Source organism: Emydura macquarii, unplaced genomic scaffold (genome assembly GCF_026122565.2).
Source record: "Emydura macquarii macquarii isolate MOO-44397 ecotype Brisbane River unplaced genomic scaffold, CSIRO-AGI_Emac_v2 contig_2768, whole genome shotgun sequence".
NCBI lineage: Eukaryota > Metazoa > Chordata > Testudines > Chelidae > Emydura > Emydura macquarii.
Window position 1 is genome coordinate 5,466,064 of NW_027132905.1, and position 25,764 is coordinate 5,491,827.

The 25,764-nt window shown below is 39.8% G+C and overlaps 1 protein-coding gene across 1 annotated transcript in view; it reads left to right on the forward strand.

Moving 5' to 3' along the window:
- ADAMTS2 (ADAM metallopeptidase with thrombospondin type 1 motif 2) overlaps positions 1–25,764 on the forward strand; it is a 217,449-nt gene that overhangs the window by 146,404 nt on the left and 45,281 nt on the right. The window contains exons 4-9 of the mRNA XM_067567255.1: positions 3,195–3,397; positions 11,121–11,204; positions 19,031–19,187; positions 21,203–21,308; positions 21,947–22,090; positions 24,430–24,562. Of these exons, the coding sequence (XP_067423356.1) occupies positions 3,195–3,397; positions 11,121–11,204; positions 19,031–19,187; positions 21,203–21,308; positions 21,947–22,090; positions 24,430–24,562 (827 nt within the window). The remainder of the gene's footprint in view (positions 1–3,194; positions 3,398–11,120; positions 11,205–19,030; positions 19,188–21,202; positions 21,309–21,946; positions 22,091–24,429; positions 24,563–25,764) is intronic.

The following is a 25,764-nucleotide window of genomic DNA, read 5'->3' on the forward strand; positions in this document are numbered from 1 at the left end:
CAGACTGATCTGCCAGTACCACCTTCAAAACTACCTGTCATCAATGACATCAACACAATCTCCCTGTCTCAGATCATGTCAGAGCATCAGCCCCCTTAGAAATCCAGTCTCCCTCACCCTGCCAAGCATTGGAAAGAAACCATTTCTCAATATCATATTCAACAGTCTTTGCTTTGCCATTTTTTATTATACATATCTGTGTGCAAAGCAAACAGGACATGACCTGTGGTCATTGCCAACCTAGACTGGCTTTTCTAGAAAGCTTATAAGATTTTCTGTCAAATTTCACAGTAACTACTGTTTGTAGTGAGATTTTGTGTGATTGCTAAATAATTACTTCTGGTTGTTATAAAAGATTAACATTGAAATTTTCAGAGAGGAATGCTGCATGAAATAGGGCTGCACTAGACTGTTTTGACTGTTTTTCATATCCTGGTGAAGAACTCCCTTCAGGATTGCTAGTCCAGGGTTGTTAGCCTGAAACTGTTAACTGGGTTTACAGTGAAGAATGAATTTTCAAGTTGAGCCATGGGTTCTGACCAGCTTAATTTCCAAAAACTTCAAGGAGGCCCAAGAGTTGGATCCAGTGGGAGCCTGCAGGGTAATAAGCAGAATATGATTGCTGAATTTATGAGCTACATTTAATGCTGTCTTTATCACAGGAAGAACTCCTGTTTGGAGTGGCCGGGGGGAGGGAGGGATACTGAACAGGATATGAACTGTGGTCATTACTAAGCTAGCCAGCTTTTCTAGAAAGCTTACAAGATTTGCTGTCAAATTTCACAGGTATTCTCTCTTTCTGTTATTTTGTGTCATCAACCTGTTGCATCTTATTAACCAAGATTCTAAACTATTTGATGGCAGGGTCTGTGTTTTTACTACATGTTTGTATGCCTACTGCAGTGGGGTACTGATTCATAGATGTTTAAGGCCAGAAGGAATCATTAGATCATCTAGTATCACCTGTATAACCAAGGGGAAAGAATTTTATCCAGTTATTCCCAACCAGTAACTTGTGTTCAACTAATACTGGAAAGACAAGGTGGGTGAGGTAATATCTTTTATTGGTCCAACTTCTGTTGGTGAAAGAGACAAGCTTTCGAGCTTACACAGAGCTCTTCTTAAGGTGGTCTGGGAAAGGACTCACAGCTAAATACAAGGTGTCAGCTAAATACAAGAGGGAAAAGATAAGGGATCAATACACTTACAAGAGACCATTTAAGGTGAAGTGGGCAGTTAACACCTCTACAGTTGTAGGACAAAGGAGGGTTAGTAGGTTACAAATTGTTGTAAGGAGCCATAAAATCAATGTCTCTCTTGAGCCCATGATTTCTGGTATCTAGCAGAGTTATGAATTTAAGTTCCCAGGCTTGTCTTTTGAAGATGTTATACAGGTCTCCCTTGAGGACAAGGACTGAGAGGTCAGATATAGAGGTGATCATTTTGTGAAAAGTGTTCACCCACGGTGATATGGTGATTTTTGTCTTATACCATTTTTTCTGTGCGAGTTCATTCAAGAGCATGGTGGTTGTTTGGTTTCACCCACCTCGTTGTTATTGGGATATTTTGATGCACTGGATGAGCTACAACATCTGTTGTGATAGGCATGTGTAAGACCTGTGGCTCTTGTAAGGTGTGTTATGGGGGATATGGATCATTGTAACAGTGGCAGTATGTTTGCAGGTTTTGCATGTGTTGTTACAGCAGGATCTGGTGCCTTTTGAGTTGGTGTGTCCTGAACTGTGCTTCCAATGATGTACTTAGTGATGTTGGGGGTTGTTTTAAGGCCAGGAGAGGGGGTCATCCAGTCCTAATTTGAAGACTTGAAGCGATGGAGAATCCACCATGCCACTTGATAGTTTGTTCCAATGGCTATTTACCCTCACTGTTAAAAATGTCTGTTCTAATTTGAATATGTTGGACTTGAACTTCTAGCCCTTGGTTCTTGTTACGCCTTTCTCTGCTATGTTAAATAAGTTCTTTAATACCCTGTATTTTCTTTTGGTGAAGGTATTTATACGCTGTAATCAAGTCATTATTTGTTATTCACTGTAATCAAGGGATCCTTGTTTGGGATTTCCAGATGCTATTGTAATACTACTACTACTAAAAATAATCAGTATTCTGTATGGTTCAGTGCCAATAGTTTGCTTTCAAGCTAGTTTTTTAAGTGGACCCAGATCATCCCCTAACTTTTTTTCAAATAATTGGCACTACTGGAAACAAACCAACAATTAACAATAATAATGTTACCTAATTTTCCATCTGGGAGATTGTACTTGTATATGCAGTAATTCAGCATGACAAGGCAAGTTGGGAACAAAGGATGAAAAGTTGTTTAAAAAATTCTTGAATTATAGTTCTCATTGTATTTGTTTATTTTATAAAATGTCCACAAGTCGAAGAAAACGTATTCACATTTCTGTTTTCAGATAGATTTTCATTTGTATGAATAGATCTAATGTATCTCTAGTGGCAGTGATTTATTTGTCCTACATGGCTTCATGCAGAAAAGTTACATAGGTAATTGCATTTACAATGAAGTTTGATTCTGGAGCTGGAGTATCTGAATAATAAAAGGAAAGTGTATGGGCCCAGATCTTCGAAGATATTTAGGCACCTAATTCTCATTTGAAGATCTGGGCTATTGTCCTTAATTGTTGTCATATTTGTAGTTATGGACAGCACCCCGGCACAAGACAGCTGAACAGTCTCTTTATTCCGGGAACTTCTAAGAACAACAAGGATTGTACTTCAAACAGGCACATTGTATATCAAGATATTCGTATGCTCTAGCACCATCTTGTATTTGTTTTTGTTATTTATTTATATTGTGGTAGGGCCCACAGGCCTCAGCCACAGTGTTTTAGGCACTGTACACACATGAGTAAGAAAGAGATGGTCCCTGCCCTGAAGAGCATGTGGTCTAAGTATAAGACAATATACAACAAATGGATACCACAAAGACACGTTTGTTTCAATGTGGATATACTATAGCCCAAATTTTTCTCTTAGTTATACCACTTTAAATGCAAAGTTGAATGAAGTTACTCCAATTTTATACCAGTATAAGAGGAGAAGCTGCCTTTTTCTTTTTCTCTCTCTCGTTTACCATATTTTGTCTTTTCAATGAGGATTAAAACAAAACATATCTTGATATGGTGCTGATGGCTTATTTTTCTATTTAATTTCAGCAACTGACTTGAGTAATCTGGATAACCTTGCCAGTATGCTGAGCCTTGTTGAAGATGGAGTAAATAGCTCAAGAAAGAGATATCGGAGGCATGCAACTGATGATGACTACAACATTGAAGTTCTTCTGGGAGTTGATGACTCAGTTGTACAGTTCCATGGAAAAGAACATGTGCAGAAATACCTTCTGACCCTGATGAATATCGTAAGTAACTTACTGTTACCTGCACTGAGGACTGAAAATGAAATTAAAGTAAATTTAGATCACTTTAGCCATTTCAATAGGACATTGTAGACCTTTCTCAATAGAGGAAATAACACAAAAATTCAGGCCACTTCTACATAAGCATAAAAAAAAATGTGGTGGCCAGGAATGGTACTGTCAGTGGGACTATTCACATGCTTCAAGTTAAGCTTGTGCTTAAGTGCCTTGCTGGACCAAGGCCTAGAGTCATGGAAGGGGTATTCTGAAATCTGGGACTAGCACTAAGTTGTCATTATGCTTTAGGATGTGTGTTCCTTTAACATGTGTTCCCCACAGACAAACTAGGTATTATCAGCTATGCTCTAATAAGAGATTAGAAACATTGATTGGGTTGCAAACTCTTTTTTTTTTTTTTTTTTTTAAGTATTTGATTTAGTCTTTTGATACCTCGACAATCACCCAAACCACTGAACCAGGTCTCTTTTCACCCTGCATTTAAATATGTACAGTACGCCATGTAGTCTTCTGAAATCGATATAATTTTTGCTCCATTGCTGGCATATCTGGGTTTGCCTAATTAAATATTTAATCTTTTAGAACTACCCTCATGGTAATGGTCTGTATATTGTTGTGGTTGTGATAAAGACAGACACAAGTCTCAATTATATATAGTAGGGTAGAATTTAACAGAAAACACTGCCATATTTAGTCTCACACTGACAGAATTTGACTGGTAGGGGCTTAGATTGACCTTTAGAGGCTGGGTGTCTTGCTTGATAACATTTGGGCACTTTGCAAAATATAGAAGTTGAAATGTGGCTGCAACTCCAAAACACTGGGAACATTTCTGCTTGGAGCATAATTTTTAAAAATGTTATTTAATTATGGAGACTCTTGTGTCTGCAGGGAGTTTTAAACTGTCCAGATATGTAACACTAAACTGACCATGTCATCGGTAATTTTTAGATACTCCTAGTGTGTTTTTCTAGTAACATCATGGGACCTACAACATATGTCTCCCAGATTGAAATCCCCCATAATCATTCCGTCTTTCTTTTTACACACTATAGATGTTTAAGGAGCTGTTTATTCTGTTTCTAGTCTGATTTTTGCGGTCTGTAAGAGTCCCCATCAGTATCTCATTGTGTGGTTTATCTGTTAGAAGAGTGATCCATATGCATTCCAGGTGCTGCACTTCTGAATGGTTGATAGATGGGAGGGAGTGATGGTAGAGACTGGATGTCTTTCTGAAAAAATATGCTTCAGCTCAACCACAACATGATGCAGGAACTGGTGGGTGGGGTTCTGTGCTTTTGTTTTGCAGGAAATTAGACTAGATGATCACAATGGTTCCATCTGGCCTTAAAATCTATGAATTTCTGTTATGGCTGCTCTCCATTTAATTATGTTACATTGAAAGATATGTATGTAAGATAGATACAAAAATGTGACATTTAAAAAAATTAAAAGTAGCTTAGTGATGTTGTATAGTAAATCTAACGATTAAAAACTAATTTTATTCCATTCTAGTTTTCTTTTCAGGCATAACTTACACACATCTGTTTCCCTATGTGCATTCTCACATTCTTGCATAGTATGATTTCTTTATCTGGAGTCCTTATTTAATGCTCCTGTTAACCCTTATCATTCCTACTTGCTTCCCACAAGAAGGAACCTCGACTGAAAACCTATGAGGTCTATCAAGAAGTCCTCTAGATATTGCAAAGTGGAGATACTCTAAATGAATCTATTACAGGAAAATACAGAAGTTAGAAAAGATCTGCTTGGTCCCCTTTTCCATCTCCCTGCCAGTACTGAATTTTTCTGTCAGTGTTTTCTCCAGGGTTCTGTCCAACGTGTAGCTTAGAATTAGGATGGTCAGATCAGATGTCGCGATTTTTATAAGGACAGTCCTGATATTTGGGGCTTTGTCTTATATAAGTGCCTATTTCCCCCACCCCCTGTCCCTATTTTCCACACTTGCTATCTGGTCACCCCACTTAGAATGCTTCCTTAGGCAGACTCTTCAATAAGCTAATAGATTGTGCTCTCAGGGAACTTTTCTTGATAGCCAGCTAAATATTTTCTTAGCTCATTTTCATTCAATTTTTCTTGACACAGCTCTTTAGACCACCCCAGAAATTGATCTCCTGCTTGATGTTACCAGAGGCTGTGGAGCACCATTGAAAGCATGTGTGTGTGAGAGATTGATTTGCCCCACCACCACCTGACTCTCCTCTTCCCCTCTCAGGCACCCCCTGGCCCATGAGCTCCTACATCCATCCTCTCCAGATCTGAGTGACCTGCTGCATGAGGTTGCAGCACCACTTAGGTTTGGCCCAGCCAAAAAGTGGTTGGGCCATGACTTGGGTGGCAATAGCCCCTAGCTCCCTGGCCTAAGACATTTGCCACCCTTTAAATGCCCTGCAGAACCGCCATTATTTATAATTTAGCCAAAGCTAACCACAATTAGTTGCTTTATTTCTTTAACTCATCCCTGCACCCTCCAAAACAATATTTTGTTAATACTTTCTCAGAAAAGGCAACAGACAGCATACTAAATATTTTGGCCACACCCAATAATGTCAAAAAAGTGAGTGAAGTGTGTAAGGAACTGAGGGGTAAAGAGAATGTAGATGCTGGGTGATAGACTCTGAATGAAAGGACATAAGTGATACAGTCGGACAATACTCATAGGAAATTTAGGAGGAGAAATGTATCTATGCAGAATGTCATTAATGTATGCTGCAATGTAGTGTAAAAAATAGAAATATAACATTAAAAATATAGACCATCATGAAGAGGGACGGTCACAACAGGATTAAAAACTAAACAAATGTGTGGACCCTGGAATTTGGCTTTGTTCATATAAGAAAGGAAGACTTTTTATAACTAGGTTCCATATGTTTGCAGGTTTACACAGTTTGTCTCCCTGGACTTAATGCATAAGAAACTCATCAGATTTCTCCTGCACAGTTATTGTCTCTTATTAATACTTTCACAAAGTAGTTTTTCAGTTTCTGTGCAACTTCTGTGTCTTTTTGTCAGAATGATGATATCCTTACCCATTGAGGGTCCTATTTTCTCTCTTTACCCTCATGTATTTATCTTATTTCCCATGCTGAAACCTTGCATCAGGCATCTTATTCTGTGACATCCTCGTTGGCATGTCTCGTTATCACAACTTTTTGGGAAGAGTTTGAGTGAAAGCTGCGTACATCACTGATTTCAGACTTTATGAAAAAACACTTTATAAAAGCTATCCAAAGAAAACCTGCATTGTCAACACTTTGCATCACACAGATCTACTGGGAAATGTTGTTTGTTGAACTCTTAGAAGTTTCACTCATTTCTATAGCCGCTTTCAGGTGTAATTTTCAGCACCATGAAGGTTTGATTAGAGGTGCATTTCCCGTTATTGTTAATTTGTAGTCTTTCCCATGAATAACACTGATAGCTTATAGTGATGAGCAAACCTCCCAAAGTTTAGATCAAATAAGACCAACAGTTAAAGGTTGTGACATCTGTGCAAATGTATCAAGCTGTTTTGAAGTACTCGTTCTCATCATCACCTCCCACCGCAACAGCCTTCTGCATCCTAGACAGTCTTTGAAGCTCCCAGGCATCTAGTGCCAGTCTGAATGGAAAGTTGGCATTGACCAGATGCTGGTTAAGTTTACTCCAGTACTAAACACGAGCCCTAGCCACAAAGTTTGGATCCAGACCTGCACTTTCTTTGAGTATGGAGGCGTTTCAGTGTTATCATTGTTACTATAATCATGTGTATTATGGTAATGCGTAAGGGCCAATTGAGAATGGGGCCCCATCCTGCTAGACCCTATACAAACATAGAGTAATAGTGCCAGCTTCAAAGAGCTTACGCAGATCTGAGAGCCTCTTTGTGTGCTCTGCTTTCCTGTGCACCAGCATTACTTTAGAATCTGACCCCCACTGATTTAAGGACAGACAGGAAGCTCAGTTCTGATATCTCTTATAGTGGTATAAACCAGGGTATCACCACTGAAGTAACTGGAGTTACACTGCTGAAAAATTAGGATGAAATCAGAACAGGGGCCACACATGTTACTTTAGACACATGCATTTTTTATATCTGGCTATCTGTAATAAATAATCTGCCTTTAATGCAGAAGTTATACATTTGAAGAAAGACACTACAGATCTGGAGCTTTAAAATTCTATAATTCTGCTGGCAATTTTCTATTTCAAAGTGTAATTCTCAAGCACATTTGAGCACATCCGTTTCGGAGCTCAATCACTTGGATCTCATTTCTTTAATAGCACATTGAAACAAACAGATGCCATTCACATCACACATTTAAATAAGTGTGAATCTATTTCAGCATGTTGTCATTTTAAATAACCAAGGAAATGCAATGCAAAGAAATGATTAATAGTAGAGCTAGTCAGAAAATTTCTGACAAAATATTTTTGCATTAGAAAATGCCATTTTGTCAAAACTTTCTGTGGGAATGTGTCAATTCTGATGAAATTTTATTTTGAAAAAAGTCTTTTTGATAAGATTGAAATCTATTTCAACTTCATCGGAATGGAACATTTTAATTTTTTTTTGTTTGGAAACAACTTCTTCTTTTGAATTTTATTTTATTTGTATTCCATTTTAAATGTTGATAGAATATAAAATTTTAAAAAAATGAAAATCTGACTCAATCCATTTCCTGGAATGCTCATGGATCAGCACAATACAGCCACAATTTAGCCCAGAGAAAGAGCAAAGGGTCCTGCTCTCCCAGGATTATTTCATTGGAGTTGGTTGATATGAAGTTAAGATCCATGGCTTTGATTTGGCCCAATGTTTGAGAGAAAACCCATTACAAATTATATTCCACAGATGCCAAGGAACCTCTATAATGTTTGTTTTTCTATTCATTCACAAAATGTTTGTTAGATGTCAGTTGTGTGAACGGTGTAACAATGTTTCAATACCATTCTGTCAAAATTTCCCTGCCAAGTTTTAGTTTGGCATCTAGTAGTGATACAGTTGCTGTATTATTTCACTATTGTTAAAAGAGGCTGAGGTTAAATTCTGAAGGCTAATTGGAAGGAGCTTGTGACAAATGGGCTTATGTCTCATGAACTATATTAAATAATTAGTTACATGTCACACTTACCTCCTATACACAGAAGATTTTATTCAGTGTTCATTTTATGTATATTTAAGTTACTGCAAATTTCAGCTTGTTATCAATGAGGCATGTATTCCCAATGCACATAGAATCAGACAAACTAGCATCCCTGCAAATAATACCCTTGAGTGTGTGGAGCATCTAGTAAAGAACACAATGAAGTGTCCTTGTCGGCACAAAACTTTCCTTTAAACACATAACTGATTAAAACAAAAGTGTATCTTTCAGTATGTTAATCTGCCTTTGCAAAAGCCCCTGAGAGGAAAGATAAAGCTATTTCAAACATAGGAGCCTAAAGCACAAGCACTATATAGCTCTCCCGGCCTTCACTGGGAACTGGAAGGTGGTCAGTACTTCTGAAAATCCTTCCTCTTTTTAGGTGCCCAAATAACAGTCAGAGAAATTTTTGTTAACAGACAATACAGCAATTAACTTTTAATGATTTTTATAGAGAGATCAAAAATTAGTTGTATTTTGATATGGACCCTTGGGACAAAGGCATATTGAAAAAAATAAGAGTGTATTGATCTTTTTTTTTAATAAAACAATGCTCAGAAGCTTAATAACTTATCACAGTGAATACATTTCTTATATCAGAAACAATGAAATATGAGAGATTCTTTATGTCCAACTCATAAAATAATCCAGTTTTGGTCCATGATTTACTGGAGGTGTTAATGATCTGGGGGAAGGAAGTAAGAGAATATATTTGCCTTGCAGATATTTATATATTTGTTCTAATTTGTAAAGCAAAAAAACAAACATATTTATAAGACTGTAAATTGGCCTTCTTTCATTCCCCCCACATCACAGATAACCCCAGTCAACTCTTTAAATAGATAATATTTTGCCCAGCTTCCTTATAGTAATTATTTCTTATGTATTGCTTAGACTTCTGTATTTCATTTCCCATTATAATATTCATAGCTCTGTCTTCAGTGTACCTAAAATAATTTGCCTATGTGCATGTGATTATATATGTGTAACACCCCTCTCCACCCTATTACCTTCTTTAATGCCAATCTGCTTATAGGTTTTGACGGACAGGCCTCAACAGGGTGTATCTGCTTTATTTTTTTTCCTTATGAATTTAATTGGCAGTGCCTGCACCCCCCTCGCTCCTTCCTGGCAGGGTCACTAGGGCAGCTTGGGAAGAAAATTCTAATCACAGGATAACTCCGCAAACACATACAATATATTTACACAGCACAAGACTTTGCAGATAGTCTGCAAAAGAGAAGAGTGGAAATTCTGAAAGGGGGTTCCAAGGCTGTTCTCGGTGGTGGAATAACGCTGGAAACACATCCACAATATATTCTACACAGCCATTATATTAAACAGGAGATAAATACAACATAACAGGGTAAAACATTATTCTTAGGCTCACCAGTCAGATGACCTGATGCAGCACTTGTAAAATTAGTGTCCCATTGGTACGCATAATTTGTCGGGGCCCTTGATGACCTGTGGCCACAATATCTTCTGGGCAGTGGTTTAGCTGTGTGGCGGACTGGCTTCAGCACAGCCCAAAGGCTCACAATTGGGATAAGGTGGTCAGTCCCTCTGCAGGTTCAATAGGCAGCAGATTATAAAAATCCCCCAAATCCTTACTCCCTGCCTTGAGGACACCATCCAGGGAGTAGGGGTTCCCCAAACAATTTCCATGAGTAGCTAGCTAAAAGACTCCTCAGTCATTGCAGAGGAGCTGGTCTCTGCTGGCAGGGATCCTCTTCATGCAGGCGTCAGGCTGCTTCTGGTCCCAGGATTTCCACTCAACACCAAGCAGTGCAGTGCTCAAGGTGTAGAATACAAAACGACACCAAAAATTCAACGTCAGTCTCCCACCCCAGTGCCGCGGCCCACTCACAGCAGGTCGCGGCCCTAGACTAGCAGCCAGAGCACAGCTTGCCTTGCCATGCGGTGACTCTCCCTCCTAGGGAGCTGGGGGTTAACTCAGCCTGCTGGGGGAAGTTTTCCCAACAACACATTACAAACGGGGAGACTCCTTGGAGCGGGAAGGGCTCAAGCTGAGGGATCTGGCTTTCCAGTCCCCAGAGGCCAGTTCTCGGGGTAACCCTGCATGTAGGCCAGGTCTCAGCAGCTCCCACACAGCCAGTCCTGCCCCTTTCCCCCCTAGCTCCAGACTGCTCCCAAAATGGCCTTTCCCCACTCCTGAGCTCTCTGGGAGGGGCATCTCCATCCCTACTGGTTGCCAGGCAGACTGTGAATCTGCCTAGACTCCCCCTAGTATTTTAGCAAATTAGTTCCTAGTTTAGGGAAGCATTTTATGCGCCTGCTTAAATTTCATTGACTTTGAGTGGTTTCCTGAACAAACATGGTTCCTGATTTGATGCCTGTATGGAGCCTTTATGGTAGAACCCTGTAGTTCACAGGGGAAAAGTTCTCTCTCAGGTCAGTGGAAATGACCCTTTTTCACAAATGAGAGTGGTTGATCTATATCTTAAAAACACAGCATATAAAAAGGTTGTGTTTTATCATTGCTACTGTGATTACCTATTGACAAGGTCATTATTCAAAATATCCACACTCTTTTGCAGGTTAACGAAATCTACCACGATGAGTCCTTAGGTGCCCACGTTAATGTTGTTTTGGTGAGGATAATCATGCTGAGCTATGGGAAAGTAAGTAAAGGCTAATTTAAAGAATGGAGCTAGATGTTTCCAGGATTCTTTTAATGAACTGTGTAATTCATTTGTGACATATACTGTTCTATTTCAATTTATTCATTGGCCATGGGTCTATTAATGTAGCATTAATGTATCATACGGAATTTACATTCACTTGTTTATTATATGAAATTCATGCTGGCAAAATAATTATAACATGCAATTTTCTTTTGTATTTTCTCTTATTATGTCACTTTAAGTTACCACTTTGCTTTGATAGTATGTTATTTCAAGTTTGTTTTTATAAGTCATGGCAAGTTTTATGAGTAATGACCCTTTTGGCCACTAGAGGGGGTGTTATTTATACTGTGTCTGTGAGTCCATATATGAGAGAGAAATAACACGTGACTGTGTGTACCGTTATATTACCATACCGCAAGTGCATTGTGGGCTCAGTCCTGCTGAGCACTATGCTCTGATCCGGCAAATCCCTTAAGCTTGTGCTTAATTGAAGTTGGACTACACACATGCTTAAACACTTGCTTTGCTGGATTGGGACCAGAATGCCTTGCACTTTGCAGAATCAACCCAAATTTAAAAATTACAAAGTTTTTGGGTTTGTCTTTTTTTTACTCTTCTGTTGCTATTTCCATGGAATGACTCAGTTTACAGGCAAAACTCCAGTAAAGACATTGAAATGGTGAATGGTTTTGAAAGTGGGATTATTTTAAAGCTTTTAGTACTTTTACTCCAGTTTTGCCTGAGCAACTTCTAATTCCATGGAAACAGGAGCAGATTTATAAGAATGTTTATAGCGTTCATTGAATGAGGACACGCACTGCCAGGGCCTCTTAGGCATGACAGCACCTGCAGCTATTCAAGTGAAAAGTTCTTTATGATTTAGCTTCCTTTTTGTGACTGCAGTTACTGTCATTTGGACATTCATGAACTGCACCTGATTTGCAGGGGACAGCTAAGTCTTCAGACATGCAAGTGGTGTAAATGGTATCTGTAAACAATAGAAGGTCAGTTCGTCTGGTATAAATGGGTGTAGCTCCAGTGAAGTCAATAGACTTACACTGATTTACAGCAGCTGAAGATTTGAAACAGTGTGAGCTCTTTCTGTGCTGAGAGTCAGGAAGCCATGAGTTCTAATCCAGGCTCTGCCACTGACTCACCACATGGCCTTGGGTTAGTCACTTGACTTTTGTCTGAGCTTCCTCATCAGCACATTGAGGATAGTTCTTGCCAACCTCAGAGGGTGATGTGCTTTGGAGATATAAAGTGATGTATAAATGCTAAGATAAGGGGTGGGGAGAGTGTTTGCACCTACCATTCTGTGGCCCAAAATTCATAGTGTGTATATTTAGAAAGTTGGGTTAAAATAGGGGAAATAACGTAATAATTGCTAGATGGATAATAATTTGAGAGAGTGTAAACAGGCTAATAATTCTCCAGGTAGGGTGGTAGCAGATCCCTTCACAGCTGAAACCTTTACCAGTCAGTCACATGCCTTGTTTTATAGCACCCATTTAGTAAATGAATGCATTGTCTACCTTTATAATTATACATCTATAATAATCTGATATCTTGTAACGTCTGCAGTTTTATCTGCTGAAATACGGTAAATACAGTAGATCCCAATTCCACTTTCACATTCTTGTTTGAGTTCCAAGGAGAGAGTGGGTTGTTTTTCAAGATGGAAAAAGCTAAACAAAAAAAATACCGTTCATTAATAATTTGCATTTCACTGATACGACAGACCTGTATAGAAAGCAGTGTGCTTCTATGTCACTGGTCTGCAACCTGACTAGGTTAGCATAGCGTGAAAGCATTCACTCCTTAGTGGCTGCTTGGCCTGTGTGAAAGGAGCAGGTAATTCCAGTCCAGTTTCCAAGGGTATGTGATCACAAAAATTACCATTGCAGTTAGCACCGACTGACCCTTTTATTGGCAGTTCAGCAGTGAGTAACCTGGGCCTGGATTCTGATACCCAGTGGGTAGCAATGTAGCCTCACTGTGAGTAGCCTCACTGACTTCAGTAGAATTATATGTGGAGTAAGGTACCATTTGGGTATCGCAATCTGATCCTGAATGAGCTTGGAAACTGAGCTCTCCTCTCACTTCTAGAGGCTTTGGGCCTGATTCTCATTTACACTAAAGCCTCTTTACACCATTCTGGAAATGTAAAGGGGGCTTTAAATAATTGTAATTATCTATCATTATAATTTACCCCCTACTTTGAGGCCCTGTTACCCAGACAGAGCAGGGTTGTGATGGGGAAAGGATATTGCACTGCTCCTGCCTTTTCTCTGTTCTGTGGAAGAAAAGAGGCCTCTAATCTTGTACCAGTGTTAAAGAAAAAGCAAGTTTAGAACTAAAGGGATGTGCATACACTGAAACAATCCAAGAGTAAAATGGCTCGTTTGGCTTCACTATGTGAAAATATGACCATGGAATCCTGTTTGAGTAAAGATTGCTTCAGAAACCTTGCACTGGAAACCGTTAGGCTTGTTTGCTTCATTCTGAGAAATCTGTTATCTATATCACCAGCCTGATAAATAATCATAATAATCACAATGGGATTCAGTAATGGATGGGGCCTGGAAGAAGGATGCTCTGCTTTTCCTTTGAGCTTGTGATACAGCTCTGAGTTATTGCAAGTACCCTCCTCCCCCAACAGCCTTTCACTATATTGTTTTTTAAAGAAGATTATTTTATTTTAATACAATATGTCATCCGTTGCTGAGGGTAATACAGACAATACTGTAGGTTGCATAGCAACCAGCTTTTCAATGGTTGTTTTTTGAAGGCATTGCAGGCAGTGAATTGTAATCATTTTCAATATTTTCCAGGGCAGTAAAATACACCCAACTGTAATTTCAAATGTTTCAAGTCCTTGAAATTTCAATAAGTAGATCAGAATGAACAAATACAAAAGGCAGACCGGAAGTTGCTCTTCCACATTCTTTGTGATAGTATTTTGCAGCTATCTAATTAGTTGAAATCAAAACATCTGAAATAGTTGGATTAAAATGGCACATTTTTACTGCACAAATTATTGCTTCTGCATTTAAGACAAGAATGAGAAAGATGGTATTTTTTTCATAAGGAGTAGAACTGGACTGTGACTTTACAATCTGATTTGAGTAAAGGGCAGCACATTGCTGCGCTGTCCTGGGAGTAGACCCTGGAACAATTGTGACTGAAAATCACAATTCATTTCCTGGATCCCCACTTGTTTATATCAGTAGCAGATTACCACCCCCTCTTCTGCATAAGATCAACTGCACCAGCTGTCATGTTGGGAGTGCATGGCATCAGGCTGCACCCAATCCCCATTTTTGCCCCATCCCATGAGTAGGATAGGGAGCATTGCCCTCCAGAGGCTGTTTTCCACACTGCCCTGTGAGGCATTTAGCCTATGCAAAAGAGAAGGGGCACACTTTCTCTTCATTTACTCTCATGCACAGGTACACAAGGCAAACAATGATTTTCTCCTTAATCTGTGACTTGAAAATGAGTTTGTTGGGATGCATGTCCCATTTCAGCCATAACTATAGCACTACTGCAGCAATGGAATCGTGAAGCGAATTGTTCAGTGAGACGCATTTTTCCCAATTAACTATGTCTAATTTAGTTTGTCTCTTTCTAATTCTAGTCTGGATTCAATTTCATAATTCATGAGAGAGACAAGACACCTTTTACTGGACCAACTTCTGTTGAGGCTCAAAAGCTTGTCCCATCTAGGACCACTCTGTATGCAGTTCACCAAATGGACCCCAGGGTTAAAATCCTGGCTCTATTGACTTCAGTAGGACCAGGATTTCACCCCATGTTTTTTCCTGAAACAATGTTTTATTTATCCTTGTATATTTCATTTTTTCATATTTCACTGTGATGAAAGGTATTATGATGCCTTCATGTGGACAGGAAGTAGCCATGCTAGCCATGCTTGTAAGCAGTGGCTTGCTTTGCGCCAGCTTCCTTCCTTCTCCATTCTTCACAGAAGGGTAATGTGAGTAATGTAGCCGAGGTGGAACTACAAGTATGGAGAGGCTGGAAGGACAAGCCTTTTCGATACTGAATTAGGTGTCTGACCTGACCATCTTCCATTTGCTCCTAGTTAGTTTGGAAAGGAGTCTGCTGTGGTTTTAGGTCTCAATGTGTGAAATGCTGAGCACCCTTTACTTCCATTCAGATCAGTAGGCTTAGGAGGCCCTTAGTGTAGCAGCTTATAGAATTGATGCCAAACTGGTAACGGTTACCTGTGGTACTTATTTATTTAATCAGTCATTCCTTTATTTGTTTTTGTTGATACTTGTTGCATGAATTGTGGCAACACCTAAAAGTACCAGTCAGAATTGTGCTAAGCACTATCCAGACACATAGGAAGATAGGATTCCAGATCCCGTCTACATGCAGTCTAAGGCCCTGGTGCTGCAACCGACTCTGTGGAGATGGATCCTGCGCCCGTGTAGATTGAGTGAAGGACCAGGCCATAAGTATTATTTATTTGTGTATTGAGCTTTATTTGTTGTGTTGCTGTGTATGTAAGTTTGCACCATTTTTCCATTAGTTTATCTGGAGGGCGGAGGGGTATTTTACCCTCTCTCCTTCAGTGGGAATGAATGAGTCACCTTAATTTAAATCGGATTTGTAGCACATTGTTTCTGAACATATTTTGTTGATGACTTTGTGAGTGCTGCATTGACTGACACCATGCACTGTACTTTGTATTGCCGAGTTGTTTATATTTATACAGAATTAGCAGCTGAGGTATCACTACTATTAACTACTCACACTTTTGTGTTACAAATCCTTGAAACACAAAATGTCAGTTTGCTGAGTGAGCTCTTTTTGTTAGTGTGGTTACCATGGACACAGATACTCCTTTGTTTATTTTTCCTTGTCTAGTTCATATGACAGGAGAGAATAAATAAGTTAATCTAATATATAGTAAACAACAGAAATGCCACATAGAAATAATTTGAACGGAATATTTTATGGGAGTGTTCACTTATTTAAAAAAGGAAAGCATAGATTCCAGATTGCCTCAAAAACATACATGCTGTAATACTCTAATTTTTACTATCAATGATTTTACATCTAACAATTTAAGTTTCCCCTCCTCACCCCCATGGAGCTTCCATAAATTCCAAAGAGTGGCACTGTCTTGCCAATTGTTACTCTTGGAGCACCATCTAATGGATGAGTTATGAAAGATCTCTTTTCTAGCAAGACAAGACAAAGTTCATTGCATTCTTTTCATTTGGTACCCACTCATCAACATCGTTGTACAATCAAAGCCAATTATTCCAAATCCCAGTTTACTAAAACCGTCAATTAACCAAAATATGATCAGGTACCTATTGTCAGTATGTGGTTTATGGAGATTCCCAATTTGAATGTTCCCAAAAGCCTTGGATTACATTTTTTCCTAGTATGCACCTATACAAACTTTTAATGTTTGCAATATTTGTAATGTTCCAGAGGGCAGAATCTTGACTAACAGCTGTCCCTCTGTTGTCCTCCACACATGGGGTTGTTCCCCCACCCATGACCTGTCTACTCATCAGATATCTTGTGGTATTTCTGTTGCCTGCCCCCTGCAGCACCCAGAAAGTTCCTGGTTCTCCTGCTGCAGTGAGAACGAACTGTTTCTGTCTTCACTGGCAGCCTTCCCACTGATCGGTTGAGTAACATTCTCCACGGTCCTACTGGGAACTATGTCCTTTTCAGCTCTCTCTGAAATCCTAGCCAGCTGCAGCACCTGCAACCTCTTGGCAGCCAGAAGCACAGGCACATCACTAGCAACCAGTAACACAAGCCTCTCCACCTCCTACTTAGCAAGTGCCTGCTAGTCCACATGCCTCTGTGTTTGCAGACTAAACAGGGATGGATTTTTGCCTCACTCAGAGTCTTGGTTTTTCAGCCCAGTCTGTTTCTATCCCTGCTCTTCTCTTCCTCCTGAGAGTCCCATTTTATTTGCAGAGGGACCAATTCAACCCATGGTCTGGCTTACCTGGGTGTGGGGGAAGCTCACCTCTTGACTACAGTGGGAAATAATATAAAGAGTTATGTAGCATCTTGGTATCTCGGCTACTGGGAACCCCAAGACCATCAAGTCTGTCCATTAACCATCTCCCCCATATCTCATGTCCCATCTGTCATGCCTACCCTCATCTGTAACACACAGTGCCTGATGCCACAGGATTATCCCTCTGGTTCCCATGGATTCCTAAGGATTCCTCTTCAGCAGGATGGAAGTGATAACTCGGAGATTCTAGTGGCCTCCAGGAGTTTGGGAGGATCCCAGGAACCCCTCAGAATCTATGATGGCCATTATTGGTTGTGCCCTTGTCTCATCTGCTTTGAGAATCCTTGCTAAGTAGCAAAACGCAGTTATTCAAGAGAGGCATCCTCTGTAAACCAGGCAGGTTTCCCTTTGCATGATGCTACTCGGTGGTGAACAAGGAATAGTGACCAATGGACCAGTGGATATTCATGCTCAGAGGCCTTCGAATATAATTAGATTTAGTTTCTTCACAAATTTCTTAATCAAATGCTAAATTACACTATAATTAACCAAGTGTTAACATTGGAGGGGGAAAGAGAGCGCAATGCCATCCACAGCTCCTTTAGAGGGAATAATTTAGTAGGTAGGTTCTGTAGATGAATCTATTATTTCTCAGAATGGGTGGTTTCCATTTCAGATATCTATTTGCCAGTTAGGGTTGAATCTAAGATAAACGGTAGCAGAGGACAGAGGATATATCCATGTTTGTTCGTTCTGCTGAATGGCAGAGTGCAGGAGCCCTGACTCATTTTAATTTTAAACACTTTGAATTTTAGCAAAGACAAATTTTAAAAGACATTTGAGATCTTATTTGTAATAAGTAGTAGTGACTCTTAGATAAGAGGGAAGAAATTGTATTAATTCAGTCTGTCAGAGGGGGGTCATCATGATTTTTTTAAAATTATTATTATTAGCATTACAAGTAAGGCCTAATAAGTGTTTTCCATCTCTATATTCTATGGGCCAAACTCTCTGATGGTGTAACTCTGCTGAAGTCAGCAAAGTTATGCCAGCAGAGAATTTGGCAGTAGGAGTCATTAAGAAGGAGAACATGTAGGCAGAATATCAGGACAGGCTTCTGACAGTGAGATCTAGCAGCCTGTGGAATAATCTGCAAGGGACTTGGTTGAAGCCATATTCCTTGACATATTTGAAACTAGCCTGGATGAAATCATAGGAAATGTATAATGAGGAACAATCTTGCCCTGGCAGGAGGATGAGCTAGATGACCTAATGAGAATGTTCCAGCTCTAGATTTTATGTACAGTAACTACTTTGGTATCTTAAATCCAGTGTGACTTGTCTACATACAGGTTTACTAAATGGAGGGTAATACACGACTTACAAGTTTATTAAGTTAACCGTGATTTTTTCTTGCAGTACATCACGGACAACATAAATGATGTAAAAAATGTCATAACCAATGTATGAATGGACATGTGATAGTTCCGTATGTTCTTTATATGCTAACTTTTCTTCTTGCAGAATTTCCTTTAACATGAATGGAGTTTCATACAATGTTTGAACAAATGCCTAAGCCTATCTTCAAAGATAACAAACTGGAAAAGGTTGGCCAAAGTTAATTGGATGGAAATGCTTTGGTTTAACTAAAGATGTTGGGCTCAATATAGAGGTATCTGGGTGAAATGTAAGGGCCTGTGATATGCAGGAGGTCAGACTAGATGGTTTTATTGTCTCTTCCGGCCTTATAATCTATGAAATTATAAAATAATCATTATCTTTTTCTTCTTTGACTATCCAGTCCATGAGCTTAATAGAGATTGGGAACCCTTCCCAGAGTTTGGAGAACGTATGTCGCTGGGCCTATCTCCAACAGAAGCCTGACACTGCGCATGCAGAATATCATGACCATGCTATTTTTCTTACAAGACAGGATTTTGGCCCATCTGGCATGCAAGGTAAGGTATATGCTGAGTGTCTTATAAATATTATGATTACTGATTGTTTTCTTTCACCATCAGAAAATCAGAAAAAAACTAATTTAGTTTAGGAGCCACCAGCATTTATCCTTAGTGTGAGTATTATGCCAAGCGCTGTTTGTTTTCAGGCAACCTATGCTAAAGATGTGTTAGTTTGTAATTGTTTCACCCCATTGTTTTATATCTCTATTTCAACAGCATTATTTTGGAGAGCATGTTTTTACTCTTATTGAAGCTAAAGAAATCTTATTGTTTTGATCCCGGCATGTAAGGTTTATATATATGTATTCAGTATAAGCCTTTAAAGATTCCCAGAAGCCAAGGAGTATATTGTGCCTTAAGGCACAGCTCCAGAGTAGCAATCTTAGTACTTCAGCAGGAGCTCCCAGAAATATTATGCCTTAGTAGATGCTTATTATTGAAGGGGCCTAGAATTGCATGAACAAGACCAGCCCCAGCTTTTACCTCTTTACAGGGCATAGTTTGCACTCTGAGCTCCCTTGTGGAATCATCTCTGATGGTTGATTAGCGAGCCTGAGGCTCCTTTCCATTCCATTTGGATTGACTAGTGCCACTGTTGGCACTGGCCAGGAACTCTCTTGGTACCTACTGGGTACTTGAACTGTATGAAGCCCTTATGACATCACGCTAGAGTAGAGAGAGTCTTTGTCCCCTCTCTCTCTAAACACCTTCACAAGGCCAGGTACGGAATGGCCCTAAGGAGATGACACTGAATTCTGGATGAAGTGTGAAAATAAATTTAATTTGTTCAACAGCCAGATTTCATATTTCTTATAGATGTGGGAGCATATCTTTAAAAGTCCAGGCTTTTGTTACCTTTCAAAGCAATATTTCAGTTGTATCTAAATCCATGCACAATGTAGGAGATTAATGTGCTTGTTTCACATGGGATAATACTTCATTGTCTTGGAGCCTGGTTTCATGATTCTTCTAGTTAGCCACCACGTACACCAACATAAAATGAATATCTATTTCTAGTGGAAATTGGCTTCAGTAGACATATGAATGATTATCTGCCAGGTAGTGTAGTGTTGAACAAGGTGTAGTGAGTGTACCAACATTTGTGCCTAGAGTTGAATCTCAGATACTTATGTAAAGATCAGTGTGTCTCAAGACTAAACAGCCTGCATTTCCACAAGAAAAATGGCTGCTCAATTTTTATCTGAGAACAAGGAGAAATAGTCTAGAGGCATTATAACATAGTAGTGGCAGGGTGGTCTACTGGATTGAACATGGGGCTAGGAACCAGAAATTTCTGGGTTATGATCTCAGGTCTGCCACTGAGTCATTATGGGTACATCTACCCTGGAATAAAAGACCCGGGCATGCCCACGGCTGGCCGAGTCAGCTGACTTGGGCTCAGGTCGTTGGACTAAAAATCCCGCTTATTGGGTCCCACAGCTCAGGCTCCAGACCAAGCCTGAATGTCTACACAGCAATTTCACCACCCCACAACCAGAGCCCTGCAAGCCTGAGTCAGCTGACCTGGGCCAGCTAGGAGTGTTTGATTGCTGCATAAATGTACCCCATGTGGCTTGGAAAAGTCATTCAGCCTTTTTGTGCCTGTTCCCCCATCTGTACAGAATGGAGATAATAATGCTTACTTACCAGCATCACAAGGGTGTTGTGAGTATTCAGTACCTAGGGCCAAGATTGTCCACTATGTAGTTCAGAATAGAATTTGGCCCTTAATATTCATTCAGTGCTTAGAATAATGAAAAGTACGAGGTGGCTGTTAAGAATTTTAAATATGAATAGTGCAAAGTGGGTCTAGAAGGATATATTAATTTAGGACATCTAGGAGCATGCTTCTCCCTTTCTGGGACACTGATGATGATGATACTTATGGAAGTACCACTTCTGTGCTACTGGAGAACCCTGGTGCCACAACAGTAGAGATTAGATGGAGGTGTTGTATAAATATTCTCTCACCCAGATTCATTTATCTCTTGAGTCGTGCATTCTGTGTTTAGGCTATGCTCCAGTTACTGGAATGTGTCATCCGGTGCGAAGTTGCACCCTCAACCATGAAGATGGTTTTTCCTCTGCATTTGTTGTGGCCCATGAAACTGGGCATGTGTAAGTACTTTAAAAGGTCCTTATCTTATTATGTCTTTGATGCTGGGGACTGTTTGTTGTATTGGGAAGGTGTGTCCTTGTGGTTAAGACACAAGGCTAAAGAGTTAGACCTAGATTCCATTCCTTGCTCCAACAAAGACTTCCTATGTGACCTTGGGCAAGCCACGTAAACACTGTATCTCAGTTTCTGCAGCTGTGAAATGGAGGCGTGCTTACTTACTTCACAGGAGCATTCTGAGGCTAAACTGATCAAGGCCTATAAAATGCATTGTGATCTCCTGGCAGAAGTGCAAAGTATTTATTGTTACGGAAAATAAATGATTTGCTGTAGTGGAAGACGATGATGTGTTTCCTGAAAGAAGACCCAGGATTAGTCAGTTTTGTTCTTAGAAGAACACAGTAGAAAACCCTAAAAAAGGGCAAAAGGAAGTTTTGTTTTGTTTTGTTTTGTGTTTTTAATAAAGCAAAAAGGAATAAAAAGTTGCTGTTACTTGGGGCAAAAGTTTTAAAAGCTTCCTAAGTCACTTAGGAGCCGAAGTCCCATTTACTTTCAGTGGGATTAAAAATCCTAAACCATTTAGGTGCTTTTGATTTTACCCTTGATGAAAATATTCTTGTTCTCCTATCTTATATTTTAGATTAGGCATGGAGCATGATGGCCAGGGCAACAGGTGTGGGGATGAGGTCCGAATGGGGAGCATCATGGCCCCTCTTGTCCAGGCTGCGTTCCATCGCTTCCACTGGTCTCGCTGTAGCCAACAAGAGCTGAACCGATATCTGCAGTGAGTAACTATGAAGCTGACTCTGTCTCTGGCTAAGAAGTTTTTAAAAGCCTCTCTGAGTGTTTTATTTGTACTTTGTGCTTTTATTAGCTACTAAGGTTGGATTTTAAAAAACCCCAAGCCCCATCCTGCTGGGAACAAGACACGTTTCCAGGAGATGTAAATAACAAAGGCTCAAATTGACTATTCATTTGATTATAGCTATTATTGTTATTGAAATTTGATAATATGTACACTGTCATCCTAGAATCTGCAAGTAAATATTATTACTGGTCTTGTTACCAACTTGCTTCCTCCCACCCTGCAGCTGATGGAAAACCTGTCTTATTAATCTGAGTAACACTCCTCAGTTGTAACGACAGCTGGAGAATTGACTGCAACTCTGGTTGGTAGAACTAATACGCATCATCAGTATTTCCAACTACCACAGCTGTGCTGAGCCAGTTGCATTGTACTGTGATGAGTAAGGGACAAATTGTGCCCTTGGATGTGCGTGCAGGGATCCCATTGGCTTCAATGGCAGCAACTCAAGAACATTGAAGGAAGAATGTGGCTCTAAAGTCCTTTTTTCTATGATCACTTTATCTTTAAATACCATTTCATTACAAAAGCCAGTCCATTTCCCAGGCTTTCTAACAAACTTCTCTGTGTCCCTTTCCTATTCAAAGGGAAACCATCAACTCAAAACTTAAACAGTTTCAAAAAGCAAATTTTAAAAAAAGAGTTTCAGGAAGTAGGTCTGCTTCTGAGTCCCCCCGTCAATGGCTGTGTTTTTAACAATCACATTTTTCCTATTTAAAAAAAAATCTTTTTCTTTCAGTTGTTGCTGTGTGAAAGACATACAAACGACAAGGGGAAACCTATTAACTGAATGTACAGGGAAACTCTGAAAATGACTAGGAAAAGAGTTGCAAAATTCACAAAATAAACCAATTAAAAAAAAACACTCTTTATTTTCTCACATCTTTTTTAAGTTATCGTATATGAAGTGTTACTTTTGGCAATCATAGGTAAAAAAAAAAAACATTTCAGGGAGGAAGTATGATTTTTTTCAATTAAGTCCCTTTAAGCTATTTGTGTTAAATAAAAGTCATCTGGCTTAGAGTCCGGATTTATTTTTTAAGCACGGGGTACGATAAAATTCTTCTATGAATAAAAATGTTGCACAGATAAGATAGCAGTATGATGTCTTGTTCTAAAGTAGACCTTGACTCAAAATTCTGTCCTTCATTCATTGAGATAATTAGGATGGCCTGAATAATTGCCAGCTATAGGACACGTCCCCATTCTTTCTACAAAAGCCACAAGGAATTTGATTCTAAATGGACTTTTGGTTCCTGTTTTTCACAGCCAAAGAACTACTTTTGTGAATGTGATGAATAATGGCAGAAAACATGAGAGGGAAATGATAGCCATCAAAACAGAGAAATTAGTTTGTTAAATGTAACTTGTTTTGTGATGTCACAAGATAATACTAGATCACATAGGAGCATAGCATGGATATTGTCTACCATGTGATACTTGAGAAAATAGCTTTGAAATTATGAAATTCACAATTACACTATAATCAACCTATACTGCTGGAAACATTTTGGATCTTCTATGCTCCAGAGCCTTACCCATGTATATTTCAAGTTCTTTGTAGGCAATGTGTTTGCTATGGGGCCATACAAGTGTTTAAGATACCAGGATAATCTGTAATAGGCACCCCCCTTCCCAACCCACCTTCCACACACACTCAGAAAGGAAGCCCGGTCAGAATCTTATAAAGAGAAGAAAGCTGTCAGAAGAAATATAAAGATGGACCAGACCTACTGTTTAATAAAGCAAAGGCCAACAAGTACACTTGCTTGTATGTGAAATTGCTTCTCCTGGACTAATGTATAGGAATTTATTATGGAACTCACCAATATCTGGATGGCAGTCCTGACTTTTGCTTCTAAAGCTTTACTTGAATGGCAGCAGGCATGAAGAAATTCCACAAATGGAAAATTAATTAAAGCTTTTTCTTCTCAGCCTCATTTGTAAAGGATTCTTTCTCGATTCTTTTCAAATAGGGACTCTGGGGAGTTACAGGAATTTATCTGCAAGCTAAATGGAATTTATAATAGAAAGACATAAGAAAAATAAAAGCTCAAATGCTGTCCCATGTTAAATGCGGATATAGCATGGTAAATACCATGTAAGCATAACTGAAACATGAACTGTTCTTTGTGAGCCAGTATCTGAGCAATTTTACCCTGTATTTTGTTTGGAATGAAAATTTAATGAAACCATAAACACTATGAAAGTCTCACATTCCCATTCCCATCTGTTACTGTAATTTTTGCCTATTGCAGTTCCTATGATTGTCTGCGTGATGACCCTTTTGAACATGATTGGCCTTCCCTCCCCCAGCTGCCAGGAATTCACTACTCCATGAATGAGCAGTGCCGTTTTGATTTTGGTTTCGGCTACATGATGTGCACAGCTGTAAGTACTTACTTGAATTCTGCTGTACTTCATCCAGGAGTGTTGTAATTATCCTTGAAATGGCCTTAATAGGGACATTGTAGTCAGGGTTTCTGATTTTAGGTTCTAAAGGCTAAACACTGATAAAACACCCTGATTGGGAGGTGGGGAGAAGAAATCAGTGATTATCCAATAAACACCAGAAAAATACCGGAAATGGATCTAAGGGCTTGTCTATACAGAGCAGTAATGTACATTATGGAGGTGTGATTTCTAAAGTGTACTAACGTGTTGCATATTAGTTGGTCCATATAGACCCTACTTGTGCATCGTAAAGGTTCTGCAGCGCACTTTAAGGTAGTGCTACATTAAAGTGCACTAGGGAGCATTACAAGAAATTATTCATGACAGTATATACGACTGTCATGAGAAATGTAATATATCTGACAGATATTGCAACTGCATGCAGTATCTTTGGGGAAACATATAGTATTAAAGTTATGAATGATTTATGTATCGCTGTGCTCCAGGGATTATATGCAACTCTGGTGGTGGGAGGATTGCTTTTGGCTCCTCCAGGAACTAACAACAGTAGGAAGTAATTAATGTGAATCACTCGGGTTGTAAACACCTCCAGAGAAGTACCACTCTCTGAGGAGACTTGTATATATTGGTTCAAACTGAATTTTCCAGAGACCAACAGACAAAGGAAGGGCTTTTGGCATAACAAGGTTTCATTTAAACTGACTCACGGCCTTCTTTGATTCCACAAATGGAGAGGACCTTCTCTCCAAGGGGATTCCCAATCCTTGCAGAAGGGTTGGAAAAACTTTGGCCTGCTAGGGCCCCATGAGACTGAGGTGTGTCCTGGAGTGCTTAGTGTGTGTTTAAATCCGTCCGGCCCATAGACCGGAGTTCCAGGCCCCAGGGCAGAATAGTCCCACCCTGCCTCTTCCACCTGCAGCCCCACCCACAGACTGCCCCATCTCCCACTCGCCGCCACGTCCCTCCTGCCTATACTCTGTCCCTCTCCTCTCTTCCACACTCATGCCGCTGCGTTTCTGCTCAGTCCACCCTTCCCCCCGGCGGTGAGCAACAGCGGGAGGAGTGAGTTGCAGGGGGAGAAGGGATGCAGCAAGCAGTGGCAGGGGAGGAGAGCAGGGCCGCACGTGGTGAGCAACAGCGGGGGGGAGTTGAGTGGGGAGGGGAGATGTGGCTATGGG